Below are 13,285 nucleotides of genomic sequence, written 5' to 3'. Positions count from 1 at the left end.
GATGTCATTTGACCCATGTACTGGCACTGACATTCTCAGCAGTTTGGGTTTGGGGGTATATCTACGCATGTGTTTGCTTTTTCGGTTTCTCTTTAACTGTCAGGCTTTCAATTGTCACTTCTCATTAATGTCACTATGCTTAACTCCTGCACCCGCCTTCTTACTATTTTTATATTTAGTTGCTTCTAATCTGGTTAGAAAAAAAGATCAGTAAGCCTGCTAGATTTGTTTCCAAAGGGTAAGTGAAAAGACTGAGTGGGACTCTTAGAGCTCAGTTTTAAGAAAACCTATCTCTGGCTGCTCAGTATTCTTTTGCCTCCTTCCCTTCCTTGGGATGCGTTTCCATACAGATATTGGTGATGAAACACACACCTTCTCAGTGCAGTAGTACACCATTATGTGACATATTCAGTAAATTTGGACAAGTTATAATTAACTTTTAAAAATACAAGCTATCTGAGGACAGACTCTGAACTGCTTCCGTTTCTTCATGCTTTCTCAGCTTTTTGTGTGCCATTTCATATGGCAACATATGTCCTAACTGCCACTGTATCCTTTCTCTGGCCTCCAAGTTGTCTGCCTATGACATGAGAATATTAAAAAAATGGAAACTAGGGGCTGGCCCCGTGGCCGAGTGGTTAAGTTCGCACGCTCCACTGCAGGCGGCCCAGTGTTTCGTTGGTTTGGATCCTGGGTGTGGACATGGCACTGCTCATCAGACCATCCTGAAGCAGCGTCCCACATGCCACAACTAGAAAGACCCACAACGAAGAATATACAACTATGTGTCAGGGGGCTTTGGGGAGAAAAAGGAAAAAAATAAAAAATCTTTAAAAAAAAATGGAAACTGAATGTTGACTGTTTTGTTTTTGCTTCAAACCGTCAGGTATCTTTTACAGAAATGCCTGGAGAAAGTCTTATATTTATCCACATATATGTTATGTCCAATACTCTTCATTTTGTTATGTAAATCCAAGTTTCCATTTGGTGTTGTTTTCCTTTTGCCTGAATATCTTTCTTTAATGTTTCTTGGCGTGCAGGTCTGCTGGTGACAAATTCTTTTTTTTGTTTGTTTGTCTGAATAAGTTTTTATTTAGCCTTTATTCTTAAAAGATATTTTGGTTGGGTATAGAATTCTAGGCTAATAGTTTCCTTTTACCTTTTTAAGATGTCATTCCATTGTCTCTGGCTCACATGGCTTCTGATGAAGCCTACTGTCATTTTGTTCCTCTATATGTAATGTATCTTTTTTCCCTCTGACTCCTGCTGGGAGTGCAATTTCACGTGTGTTTGACTGCTTGATATTATCCCACAGGTCTCTGAGACTATTCTTCGTGTTTGTTTTTTTTTAACCTTTTTTCCTTTGGTCTCTGTGGTTAATATTGGTTAAATTTTATTACTATGTATTTAAATTCTCTGATGTTTTTTCTTCTGCAGTGTCTAATCTGCTTTTAATTCCATTCAATGACATTTTCTTTTCAGATACTGTGTTTTCTTAATTTATAGAAGTTCATTTGGTCCTTTAAGTTTTTTTTCTCTCATTATGTCTGTTTGTTCCTTTATTTATTTATTTTCTTTTGAGGAAGATTAGCCCTGAGCTAACTACTGCCAATCCTCCTCTTTTTGCTGAGGAAGACTGGCCCTGAGCTAACATCCGTACCCATCTTCCTCTACTTTATATGTGGGATGCCTACCACAGCATGGCTTTTGCCAATCGGTACCATGTCTGCACCCAGGATGCGAACCGGCAAACCCCGGGCAGCTGAGCAGCGGAACGTACGAACTTAACCGCTGCTCCACTGGGCCAGCCCCTGTTTGTTCCTTGAGCATAGGGGCCGGCCCTGTGACTGAGTGGTTAAGTTCACACACTCTGCTTCAGTGGCCTGGGGTTTCACTGGTTTGGATCCTGGGCGTAGACATGGCACTGTTTGTCATGCTGAGGTGGCATCCCACATGCTACAACTAGGAGGACCCACAACTAAAAATATACAACTATGTACTGGGGAGATTTGGGGAGAAAAAGCAAAAAAAAGAAAAAAAAAAGATTGCCAACTGTTGTTAGCTCAGGTGCCAATCTTTTAAAAAAACAAAATACTTAAGCATAGTTATAGTGGTTTTACTGTTCTTAGCTGCTCATTTCACCATTTCATAGTTTGTTACTATTTTATGATTTTTTTCCCCTCCTGATTAAGGGCCACATTTTCCTGCTTCTTGTCATGTTTATACAATTTTGATGAGATGTTGGATATTGTGAATGTTACATTGCCAAGTATCTGTGTTTTGTTATATTTCTTTAAGGAATGTTATGCTTTGTTTGGCAAAGCAGTTTTAAGTTACTTGCAGATCTGATTAACTCCTTGAGGCCTCTTTTTAAACTTTGATAGGGTAGGCTTAATGTAGCCTTCACTCCAGAAATAGTTTAGCCCTACTCCTCTGGTCTGCCCTTCGGGGCACCTCCACTGAATGCCTCACGTGAGTCACCAGGAACGTTCTACTCTGGTGCTCAAACATCTTCCTGCTTTGTGTAAGCTTTGGGAATTGCTCACTTTATAGTTTTGTGGTCATTTTTTGCCCTGCCTTGTGTAATTTCACTCACACATGCATGACCTCTTAGAACTTAGTACACTTCTAGAGCTCTCTTTCTGTGTAGCTTCCTCTTTTCTAGCACTCTGCCCTGTAACTTCCAGCCACCTCAGCCTCCCTGAACTCTGATCTTCATTTTTTTGACTTAGCAAGTTTACCAGGTTCAATTTGGCTTCCCCTTCCCTGTGTTTAGTGGTGTGGAAATTATCTCCAGGCAGAAAGTTGGGGTGATTGTGTAGCTCAACTTGTTTGTTTCCCTTCTCTCAGGGACCACAGTTCTGCACTCCCTATTGTCATCTGGAAGTGGTTGTTTTACATAGTCTGTCTGGTTTCTAACTATTTACTGTAAAAGGTTAAATTTAGTCCTTGCTAGTCCATCATTGCTGCAAGCAGAAATCCCAGGAATTCCAGTGAAATTGTTCCATTGAAAATAATTCTCAGTAACTGAATGCAATTCTAAATGCCATGACTGCCTATGTTAGAAAGACTACACTAAACACAATTTACATGAATTTTTGAGTAGAACACAATGGTGTCCTCATTAGCCCTGTTCATTATTTACCTTTCCCACAGACGGGAATTGTTTGTGTTCTGAGCAGAATAAAGATCACAGTTATTCAACGTGGTTGAATAATGGCGGCGGTTCAAATGCTCCTGTAGTTCCCCTGAGGACAGACAAGCTGAGATCAGTTCTTGTCACTGCTAATGCTGGCAGTGTTCAGTGGGCAACCTCTCCTTTGGGTTGTCCTTATCCTTATTCTGTATATTAGACTAAATTTTACTCTTGGGAAGGGCCTTATTAATATGCTGTACAGTTTAAGAATCACCTTTGGAATCCACATGGAAAGTCTATGCTAATAGACCACTGAACGTCTGAATCAATAAGAAATTGGTGTGTGGATTGAAGCAACCATCTGTCAAACAGCATAGCTTGATACAGCAATCTGGGAAATTTAAAGGTGTGTTGAAGGAAGCTAATCTGCACAACGATATGCATTTGTAAGGGTGTGTCCTATTCTGTATCTCCCCTCAACGACCCCTTTCCCCCATGTTGAATGAAAGAAGCCATGTAATTTGAAGTGGATTGTTGGTGAGTTGTAAGGAACATTAGTGTCCTGAGTAGACACAAGACTTGGCCATTGATGTTTAGCTAAGAAGCAACTAAATCAAGAAAAACAGGGTGCTATTTGTATCTGGTTTTGGTCAACAAGTATTTATTTCAGACTTAGTGGTAAAGATATAATGCCCTTTTTCAGAAATCATGATTATTGCCAGCCTCAGATGTTAGTTTTCGTTTTTTGTTTTTAATTTCTCTTAAGTTCTTTGTTTAGCCTCCTGAATGACTCACACTTGCTATATAAGCCCTTGGTATTCCGTATAGTACACCATGATAGCTTTAATTTTCCGTTATCAAAATGTTGTTTATAAATACGTTGATTTTTAAAAACCCAAGGATTTTTTTTTCTCTTTAATTTTAAATGCAACTTAATATTGATTGGATCCACTGCTGCTTAGAAAGTTTAGAAGTTAATGAATTTATGAAAAACTGCTCAACCTCACTAAAAGAGAAATGCAACATTGAAGAAGTAGCAATTTTTTGCCTATCAAATTGGTTGAAGTTTAAAAATGATAATACTCAGTGTTGGCAAGAATGTGGCAAGATGGACACTCCTTTGAACTTCAGGGAAAATATGTATCTATATGACCTTTTCTGAAGATAAGTTTGGCAGTATACATCAAAAACTTCTATGCTCTCTGACCTAGTAATATTGCTTCTAGGGATTTTTTTCTTAAAATTATTAGAAATTTCAACAAAAGTGCAAGTGAGAAGGTGTATGTTCTAATATTATTATTTCTAAGGGGGAGGTGTTTAGAACCACCCTAAAATGTCAGCTGTGGCATTTTCTGGTTACAAAGTACCATGCAACCATTAAAATGATGTTGATGAAGAATATTTCATCACATGGAAAACTGGACATATTTGAAATAATTCCAAAAGGATATATAGTCTCATGTCAGCTGTTATTAAAAAATGCATGAAAGAATGGTCAGAAATGCCAAAATGTTAGAGTACCTGTTTCTAGATGGTGGTTTTATGAGAGGTTGTTTCTATCTTTATGTTTTCTCTATTTTCTAAAATTGGAATGGGAGAGCATTCTAGATCATGTGAAAGCAAACGTGATGTTTGTAGCTTCATTCTGGACTTAACGAAGGCCTTTCTAGACCCTGGACTGGGACTTCAGATTCCAAGAGTAGGCAAAACTATTTATCTCTAAGGCTAGTTGTTTCAAATTTAAGTGAAGAGGTCCTTTTTCTTTTAAAACAATGATATCTGTGCTTACTTTTCAGATAAAAATTTTGATGATGAAGATTCTGTGGACGGTAATAGACCTTCCTCTGCCAGTTCTACATCATCCAAAGCTCAACCAAGCTCACGGAGAAACGTTGGAATGGGGACCACCCGCCGGCTTGGATCATCCACTCTTGGATCCAAGTCCTCAGGTGAGACCACGCTCCATGTGGTGGTGTGGAGTCAGCTATGCCACCATTTAAAACCAGACATGCATGGTACTTGCCTTCTGTGTCCTTTAGAAGTGGAGTAATCCCATTTGCAATATGCCTCTGCTTGCTGTTCTTTAATTAAATTAGTGCTGTCCTGTCAGTGCTGATAAGCTGGTAGGATGTAAGTTTGAGCTGCTGTGTTGCCACATTTTGGTAAGATAGAGCCTGTAGGAGAATGCAGCCATCACAGAGGAAAGCACACACAGCAAAGAGAGGAAGAGCAAGAGTGCACCCTGATGGCATTATGTGGTTATTGGGCTCCAGCAATGCCTGAAACAAGCTTGGGGCCTTTTTAGCCAGTTTCTGTTTATCAAGAGTGAGACTATCCGCAAGTCAGATTGTACTTCCTGTTAGGTATTTAAAATGTATTTTGTTCCTACAAATAGCATCGTTCCTTCTGAGACAAGTATGGATGCTGAATTTAAGGAAATGGTAGGAATTAGCTCTCTGAATCTTTGAAAATTGGTTTACAAAGATTTCTTCCCTATGTCCTTCCTCCTCCACCCCTAATTTAAATAGTTTGAGTCCTTGTCATATACAACTTCCATTTTGCTGTCACATTTTGAATTTACGTGCAAATTTCCTACTTTTTACCTCTAAAAATTGAGTAGCCACTGCTTTCAGAACCATGCTCACTGTTAGTGTTGGGCTTTTGAGCTTGGCTGGATGGGCTAAATGAAAACTGGATAAGGATTAGCATTAGAATGCTGTCTCTTCCTGCTGGTCTTCCGTGCCTTCTGAACTGGCCCAAGAATGTTGATGTTTTGACTTGATCAGCTTGGTGCTGCTGCAGCACCTCTACCACCAGCATCCCTGTCAGTGTTAAAGGAGCTGTACTGACAGTCAGAATGACGTTCACATCTGGGGTGGCAGAAGAGAAGCTGTGTTTGTTTCTTACATTTGTTGTTGTCATTCTTAGATCTTTCTTTTTTTTTCTTTCTGGTGTAGTAAAAAAAAATTTTTTTGTCTTATTGAGCTTAAATTCACATAACATAAACTTAACTGTTTTAAAGGTGTAACAATCCAGTGGCATTTAGTGTGTTAACAGTGTTGTGCAACCACCACCTATGTCCACTTCTGAAACAGTTTCATCCCTCCCAAAGAAACCCCGTACTCTTTAAACAGTTGCTCCCCATTTCTTCTTTCCCCCAGCCCCTCACAGTCAACAATCTCCATTTTTCCCCCCTGTTTTTTCTCCCCAAATCCCCCCAGTACATAGTTGTATATCTTAGTTGTGGGTCCTTCTAGTTGTGGCATGTGGGACGCCTCCTCAACGTGGCCTGATGAGCGGTGCCATGTCCGTGCCCGGGATCTGAACCAGCGAAACCCTGGGCTGCTGCAGTGGAGCGCGCTAACCCAACCATTTGGCCACGGGGCCGGCCCCAACAGTCTCCATTTTTTCTCCATTAATTTACCTATTCTAGATATTTCATAGAAATGGAGTCATACAATATGTGATCTTTTGTGTCTGGCTTCTTTCACTTAGCATAATATTTTTGAGGTTTATCTACTTTATAGCACATACCAGAATTTCATTCCTTTTTGTGGCTAAACAATCTTTCTGATCCTTTTTCTTGATATGTTCTTGGGTGGCATCCCTTCCATGAACAAGGCTTAGAAAACTTCTGTATGATCAGACCACTCCTTTTCCTTCCCATTCCTCACCCATACCCCTTCCAAAATCCCAGCTCTGTAGATTATGCAGAGATATCAGCCTTGACTTTCCTGTCAGCCCTGCTCTCATCCGTTTTGCGTTTTAACACCGCAGTCATGACTTCCTTGTTGACTCCTGCTTGTCACATTCCTTGGGCTCAGGGACTGTGGTTGGTCTTCCAGTCCTCTTCAGTATGTGGATGCGTGGCACAGCGCCTCACTCAGAGGATGTGCTCAGGACCCATCTGTTCAGGGAGATGCAGTCTTTAGACTAAAGCAGACACTGAGCTCCACATCACAGTGTGTTGCTGCTCTTTATAGTTAGCTGTGAATGCAGCGTGAGTAATCATCGAGTGAGAACACACATTTACTGCTACCAAAATGGTTTTTAAAGCCCTGTTTTATCTAGCCAGACCATCATGACCTCAAACACCAGATAGCTTGTCTGCTGAGAAGCTCTATAAAAGCACTTAGACTAATCAATGTAAATCATTAACAAGGGTTACACAGATGACTGTAGGCACCAATTGTGAAACCTTTATTATGAAAAAAAAAATCTGATAAAATGTCACATGATAGGCATGTGTGAAGTTTATATTAGCAAAAAGAAAAAGGTTTCTCCCAAATGACAGCTATTAACTTTTAAGTATATAAAGCATCTTATGACAACTTTATGGGGGAAACTTGCTACTGATCCATAAATGAAAAATTCAAAGTTATCATAACTTCAAGGAAATGGAAATGCTTTGAGACTAATATAAAGTTTAAATGAAACTGTTAAATTCTTTGGAACTTACTTGAATATTTCACAAATTTGTTATGCTAGAGTCCTAACAATAACATAATCTAATTTATTCCCTGAAGAATTAAATTTTCTATTATATCTGTTTATTAGGAATCTTTCAAAAGATTTGTACATTAATAGAGCATACATCTTCTAAATTCTTTAAAGACTAGGCTGTCTCTCCTTAAAACAGTAGTCTCTTTAAGTGACTTTAAGCTAATGTATATAATATTGTGGAATTGCTATACTGCATCTTGATATTAACATCAATAATGTTTTTCAATTCCACAACACTAAATTTTTATTGTCTTTAAAAATATAGTTACAAATCTTTCAAAATGTAGTTGTGATTGTGTATATTCAGCCTCATCCAATGTACGTTGTTTCCATTTTAAAAATTAACCTTTTTCATAGCTGCAAAAGAAGGAGCTGGTGCTGTTGATGAAGAGGACTTTATTAAAGCATTTGATGACGTCCCTGTAGTGCAGGTGAGTGAAGATATTGGAGTTTGGTTAAAAACAAGGATAAGCTTCCCCTTCAAATTTTGTTTTTCGTATATGTGATACAGCAACTCTCCCTTACTAGATAAGGTAATTTTAACTATTAAGATTACAGGAGATCTGAGGTTGCAGACTAGGAAATGTTGAAGCCTCTTGTAGCTGAAGTGAAGAGCAAAAGCCAAGTCCCAAGATGAGCTTCCAGTGAGAACTGGAGAGAAGCTGCCTACTCTAGTAAGAAGTTTGTAGGGCAGGCGACATAAAACAGAAAATAAAATGAGTGGTTAGATTAGATAAGAGAACAAAGATTCATGCTTATTTAGAGAATTTTCTTAGAAAAATTTGTAAATTTGAAGGATTTTGGTGTCTGAAAAAATTTAAAGAATGGTTTAATAAAATCTTAGTTTGTACCCGCTTGCTGCTTCACTTAAGTAGCTAACAGATGAAGCAGAGATTATTTATAAGAGTTGGGGTACAGTCACATATTTTAGGTGCTTTGTGCCTCAGTGTTGTCCATTATTGAGTGGGGTTTAATAATACTTTTCCTCATCCTACAGTCCTGTGTGTGCTTGGGATTCCTGTAGCACTTAATGTCTGTATGGGTCACTTGTTACGTGCTGCTTGATTGTCATATGTGTATAAATCAGATAACAAGCATCTTATTAGGTTCAAGTTCATCCTAAAGTCTTTGACCTTCTCAGCATGCCTCATTCTTGATTGGTTGTTCCCCTACCTGTGTTACAAGTAAAATATGAAGATAAATGAGAAAGTAGATTTGAAAGTGTTTAAAGTTACAGGTATAGGATGGTGGTGTAAATAATACCAAGAGTAATACATGACTTCTGCTCACTGACTGCTTCCAAGTAGGCTTCTTTCTCTTTTGTACATGAAATCATCTGTTAAGTTTATAGTAAAGCTGTGTTTGAGGCAAGGTTATCCATTCATGGACATCAAATCTAGTGGGTATGTATTCACAGTGGGGAAAAAGCTCATTCTAAGACAAGTCTGTCTAGATGTGTCTAGAAGGATCTCATAGGTCCTTCTGAAAAATGAAATGGTTTCTTTTACTACATTTACTAAATGCTTTTGACTTCATATAATTAAGAAGTAATCTTTGTTTATATTGATTGTAAATTAATTTTGCTTACAGATTTATTCCAGCCGAGACCTTGAGGAATCCATAAACAAGATTAGGGAAATATTATCTGATGACAAGCATGATTGGGAGCAAAGAGTAAATGCTGTAAGCTGTTGACTTCATGTGATTACATTTTCATTAGATTTATTTAAATACTCTAATTACTTTATTATGAAATTGGGGTATAACGCTAATGAATTTTAAGTAGTAGACATTTTAAATATAAATAGTCATATTTACGCTTTCACTTTTTACTAGAGTAACCTCACTTCTATTTCTATTTTTAAAACATCCAACTTGCACCCTTCTATATATCCCGTACTTTTGACAAAGCCTGACTGGGTTGTCTGTTGAGGGCCTGCACTCTCACTGTAGTAAAGACTGGATCCTCTGATGGTTGCCAGTAAAGCGGCTTCTTAGTGGCATGTTCAGTGTGTGTCCCTCTGTTCCTTTTTTCATATAACTTGCTGGAAAATTCTGTCCTATTTTTAGAAGAGGATTAATGAAAATAAGTGGGCTAAACATTAAAATGAGGGTGTGTCTTCTCTCAGGAAAGCTGTTTCACAGTGGTTGGCTGGCAAGAAGAGAGGTGGTAAAATTGCTGTTGTATTCTGTTCCAAATTCAGACCAGCCTTTTAGTGATGCTACGGTGGGGGATTCTATAAAGAGACTGTAGATTGCTCTTTCCTTTGACTTGTTAAATAAATGGCAGTCAGAGTGGAGTGTGGGAGAAGGAAAGCTTAGGGGAGAAGCTTTTTACAAGCTAAAATGAAGGTTTTCGTTTTTTAATCATTAGCATAGAATCTGTAAATACACTAAAATATTTCCAATTAAAAATACATTTTGTAGAATTGTAATATGTTTATCACAGATAGTATATTTAAAAAATTGATTTCTTCATGAGCTGGCCTGGTGGCGCAGCTGTGACGTTCGCACATTCTGCTTCGGCGGCCCAGGGTTCGCTCGTTCCCGGGTGCGGACCTGTGTACCACTTGGCAAGCCGTGGTGTGGTAGGCATCCCACATATAAAGTAGAGGAAGATGGGCACAGATGTTAGCTCATGGCTAATCTTCCTCAAAAAAAAGAAAAAGAATTGGTTTGTTCAGTGTATTAGCTAATATTTAATTGGCTGAATTCTTTTTGGAAAACTGTTTCTGTATCGTTTAACTTTGATGTTGATCTGTCATATTTGATGGCTTCTGTTGTTTCATGTATTCTGTTTTAAGAATTGTTTTCTTTCTCTCTTAATTTTTTCTTTCCCATTAGCTAAAAAAGATTAGATCTTTACTTTTGGCTGGTGCTGCTGAGTATGATAACTTCTTTCAACACTTGCGTCTTTTGGATGGAGCCTTTAAACTATCTGCTAAGGATCTGCGGTCTCAGGTAGTGCGGGAGGCTTGTATCACATTGGGGTAAGGATTGCAACGCTCCGGATTCTCACACATCCTCAAATAGCCTTGCCACAGTGCTTCAGAGATGGTTCATTGAATGTGTCCGATGGGTCTCTAATGCAGCTTCTGACTAGTTCCCAAGACCCACTCCAGTTACCTTTCTCTTAGCACTTTTACAGTATTTCCTGCCCAATTATGTAAAGTGTGGCAGATTTTAAATTTTATTCAGTGACTTAGCTCTGAAGCCTCTATTTTAAACTTGAAGCAATTATGGTTAATAATATGGAAAATGAAATTGTATAAATTCTGTTTCTCACTTTTTTCATTGATTTTGCTTACAGGATATAACGTGATTATGAGAATTTTTGTTGGTTTGTTTCTAGAAGAGTACTGTAGCTATAAAGTTAAAATTAAAGATATGTACTGGAGTACAGTTTTATCCTAGCTAAACCTGTATCAGTGTTTGAAGCTAGAACTTCTGTGTTAAAAAGTATGTCAGAATATCAAAGCAGCAGCAGCGCTAAGAAAGCATTGCAGCTGTTTAAAGTTTTGGCTACAGTCCGATATTGAAGCATGAATATTATATGTTAAAAATAAAAGGGCAAAAGACAAAAAAGGTTGAGAAAGGTTTTTCATACTTATGTTTTATTGGTATATGATCAATTTGTTTTTTGCTATTTTGAGACTGCTTAGTTGGAAATGATTTATTTAAAAAAGAAGGAGCAAACTGTTGTGCTAGTAGCTATTTGCCAAGTCCTCCAAATGCACATTGGAAATATTTTTAAATTATCTTATTTAGACCTTTGTCCTTTATCCCTAGATAGCTTTAAATTAAGGCTCTAAAATGTTGTGGTTTATATGCTTCACTGTTTGCAAGAAATATAACTACAGTCCAGTATTCATTTCTTATTGTAGGCATCTGTCATCAGTTCTGGGGAATAAATTTGACCATGGAGCTGAAGCCATTATGCCAACTATCTTTAATTTAATTCCAAACAGTGCCAAAATTATGGCTACTTCTGGTGTTGTAGCTGTTAGGTTAATCATTCGGGTAAGTATGTTTTGAGACCATACATAGAGTAAGCAAGTGGTAAATATTGGTGGTTGATAAGTGATATTAGAGACATTTTTCATTAGAGTGATTACGTATAGTTGGAATCATGTTGTAATACAACATTGGCCTTTTATTCCCCACTTAATTATAGCATAGAGCCCTTTACATTCCATAATGCAAATTATGGACATGGTGTATAGTTACTGAGGTGTTGATCATTGACTGACTCATCATGAGTTTTAAATATTTGAACATCTGCATCTGCTTCTGTTGAGACTCTTTTCTTTGTGTCTGCAGGTATCACTCGCATTCTTCCCTCCTTAATCCATTTTAGGTCTTTGTATTGTGGTTTTGTTATTCCCCTAAAATTTTAATTTAATTATTTGCATATAAGCACAGAAACAAAATATTCTCTTCAGTTAAGTTTTCTAAATACTTATTTATTTAAATTTAAATAATTACCCAAGTAATTTACATACAAGTTTCAGTAAAACCTAATAGTTCACAAAGGCTTAAAATGAAAGTTCTCCACGTCACCTCCTCCCCGCCTTCAGATCCCTTTTTCCGAAAACCAACCCTTGAGACTGGGGCTGGATGGCGTTAACTGAAATCTATCCAGAGCACTCCTGGTTATTGTGGGTTACTCACTTTGTATTATTTCTTGTTCTTACTGTTTACACTGCCTACTTCAAACATTACATCCAAAGCCATCATTGGACATTTTCGTTGAAGCAATATCAAAATGTATTGGTCCGCTGACCCCTTTTGACCTCACTCAGATCTCGACTGCTCAGATTGTTTAGACTTCATGCCAATGATTTGTTTTGATTTTGGACTTAAGTATGTATCATTGTGTTATCCGTTTTGGCTTTGTAATACAGTTTTGTCAGGGCCTTTGGCAATATCCAATGAAATTCTTCTTCCTTTGTAAACTTAATTCTGAATATGTAAATGCTAATAGTTAGTTAGGGAGGAAGTAGTTGTCTTTTGTTTTATTTTTGTGTTTTCAAGTGTTCACTTCTGTGTTCTGTTGTTCTTCACAGCACACACACATCCCTAGGCTGATACCTGTCATAACAAGCAACTGTACCTCCAAGTCTGTTGCAGTTAGAAGGTAAATTTTGAAACAGTTTCCTCATTACTTTGGAATTGTTTAAAAACCAAAACAAATTCCAGATTTCCCTCCCTAGAAAAAAGTTCATGTTTGAAATAATATTATGTAAGATTGCTATAATGAATGCCTTTGGATTGAAGGATCATGATCTCCAAATAGGCTGGAAAGTAAATTGGGACAACTGTTATTTTTGCATTTGTGCGTGTGTATGTGTGTGTGCGTGAGAGAGAGTGTGTGTGTGTGTGTGTGTGTGTGTGTGAGTGAGTCAGTTGGGCTGTTTGGAGGGAGAAAGGGAGAGGACCCACTATGCATCTTTTCTTGAGATAGTCCCTCTGCCTCTGTCATTGGTGTACCTCATTCTCTGAATGAAGGCAGTAACTACAAGCAAGAAAAAAACATTGTAACAATTAATGTCAGTTATTTAATATTAACATAGCTAGGAGGAGGTCTATGTTGTTTGCATCTTCTGATATTGATTTCTGAAATTCTGAGTCCTGACCAGTCATTTG

At 37.8% G+C, this 13,285-nt stretch overlaps 1 protein-coding gene across 13 annotated transcripts in view; it reads left to right on the top strand.

Moving 5' to 3' along the window:
- Positions 1-13,285, top strand: part of CLASP1 (cytoplasmic linker associated protein 1) — a 169,046-nt gene that overhangs the window by 49,867 nt on the left and 105,894 nt on the right. For all 13 annotated transcript variants that reach the window (XM_046657659.1, XM_046657658.1, XM_046657661.1 and 10 more), the window contains exons 7-12: positions 4,933-5,085; positions 7,997-8,070; positions 9,230-9,322; positions 10,484-10,629; positions 11,524-11,659; positions 12,706-12,776. In XM_046657659.1, coding sequence (XP_046513615.1) covers positions 4,933-5,085; positions 7,997-8,070; positions 9,230-9,322; positions 10,484-10,629; positions 11,524-11,659; positions 12,706-12,776 — 673 coding nt within the window. The remainder of the gene's footprint in view (positions 1-4,932; positions 5,086-7,996; positions 8,071-9,229; positions 9,323-10,483; positions 10,630-11,523; positions 11,660-12,705; positions 12,777-13,285) is intronic.

The sequence above is a fragment of the Equus quagga genome, chromosome 4 (assembly GCF_021613505.1).
Source record: "Equus quagga isolate Etosha38 chromosome 4, UCLA_HA_Equagga_1.0, whole genome shotgun sequence".
Lineage (NCBI taxonomy): Eukaryota > Metazoa > Chordata > Mammalia > Perissodactyla > Equidae > Equus > Equus quagga.
The sequence above is the reverse complement of the archived record's forward strand: the minus strand, read 5'-3'. Positions and strand labels throughout refer to the sequence as shown.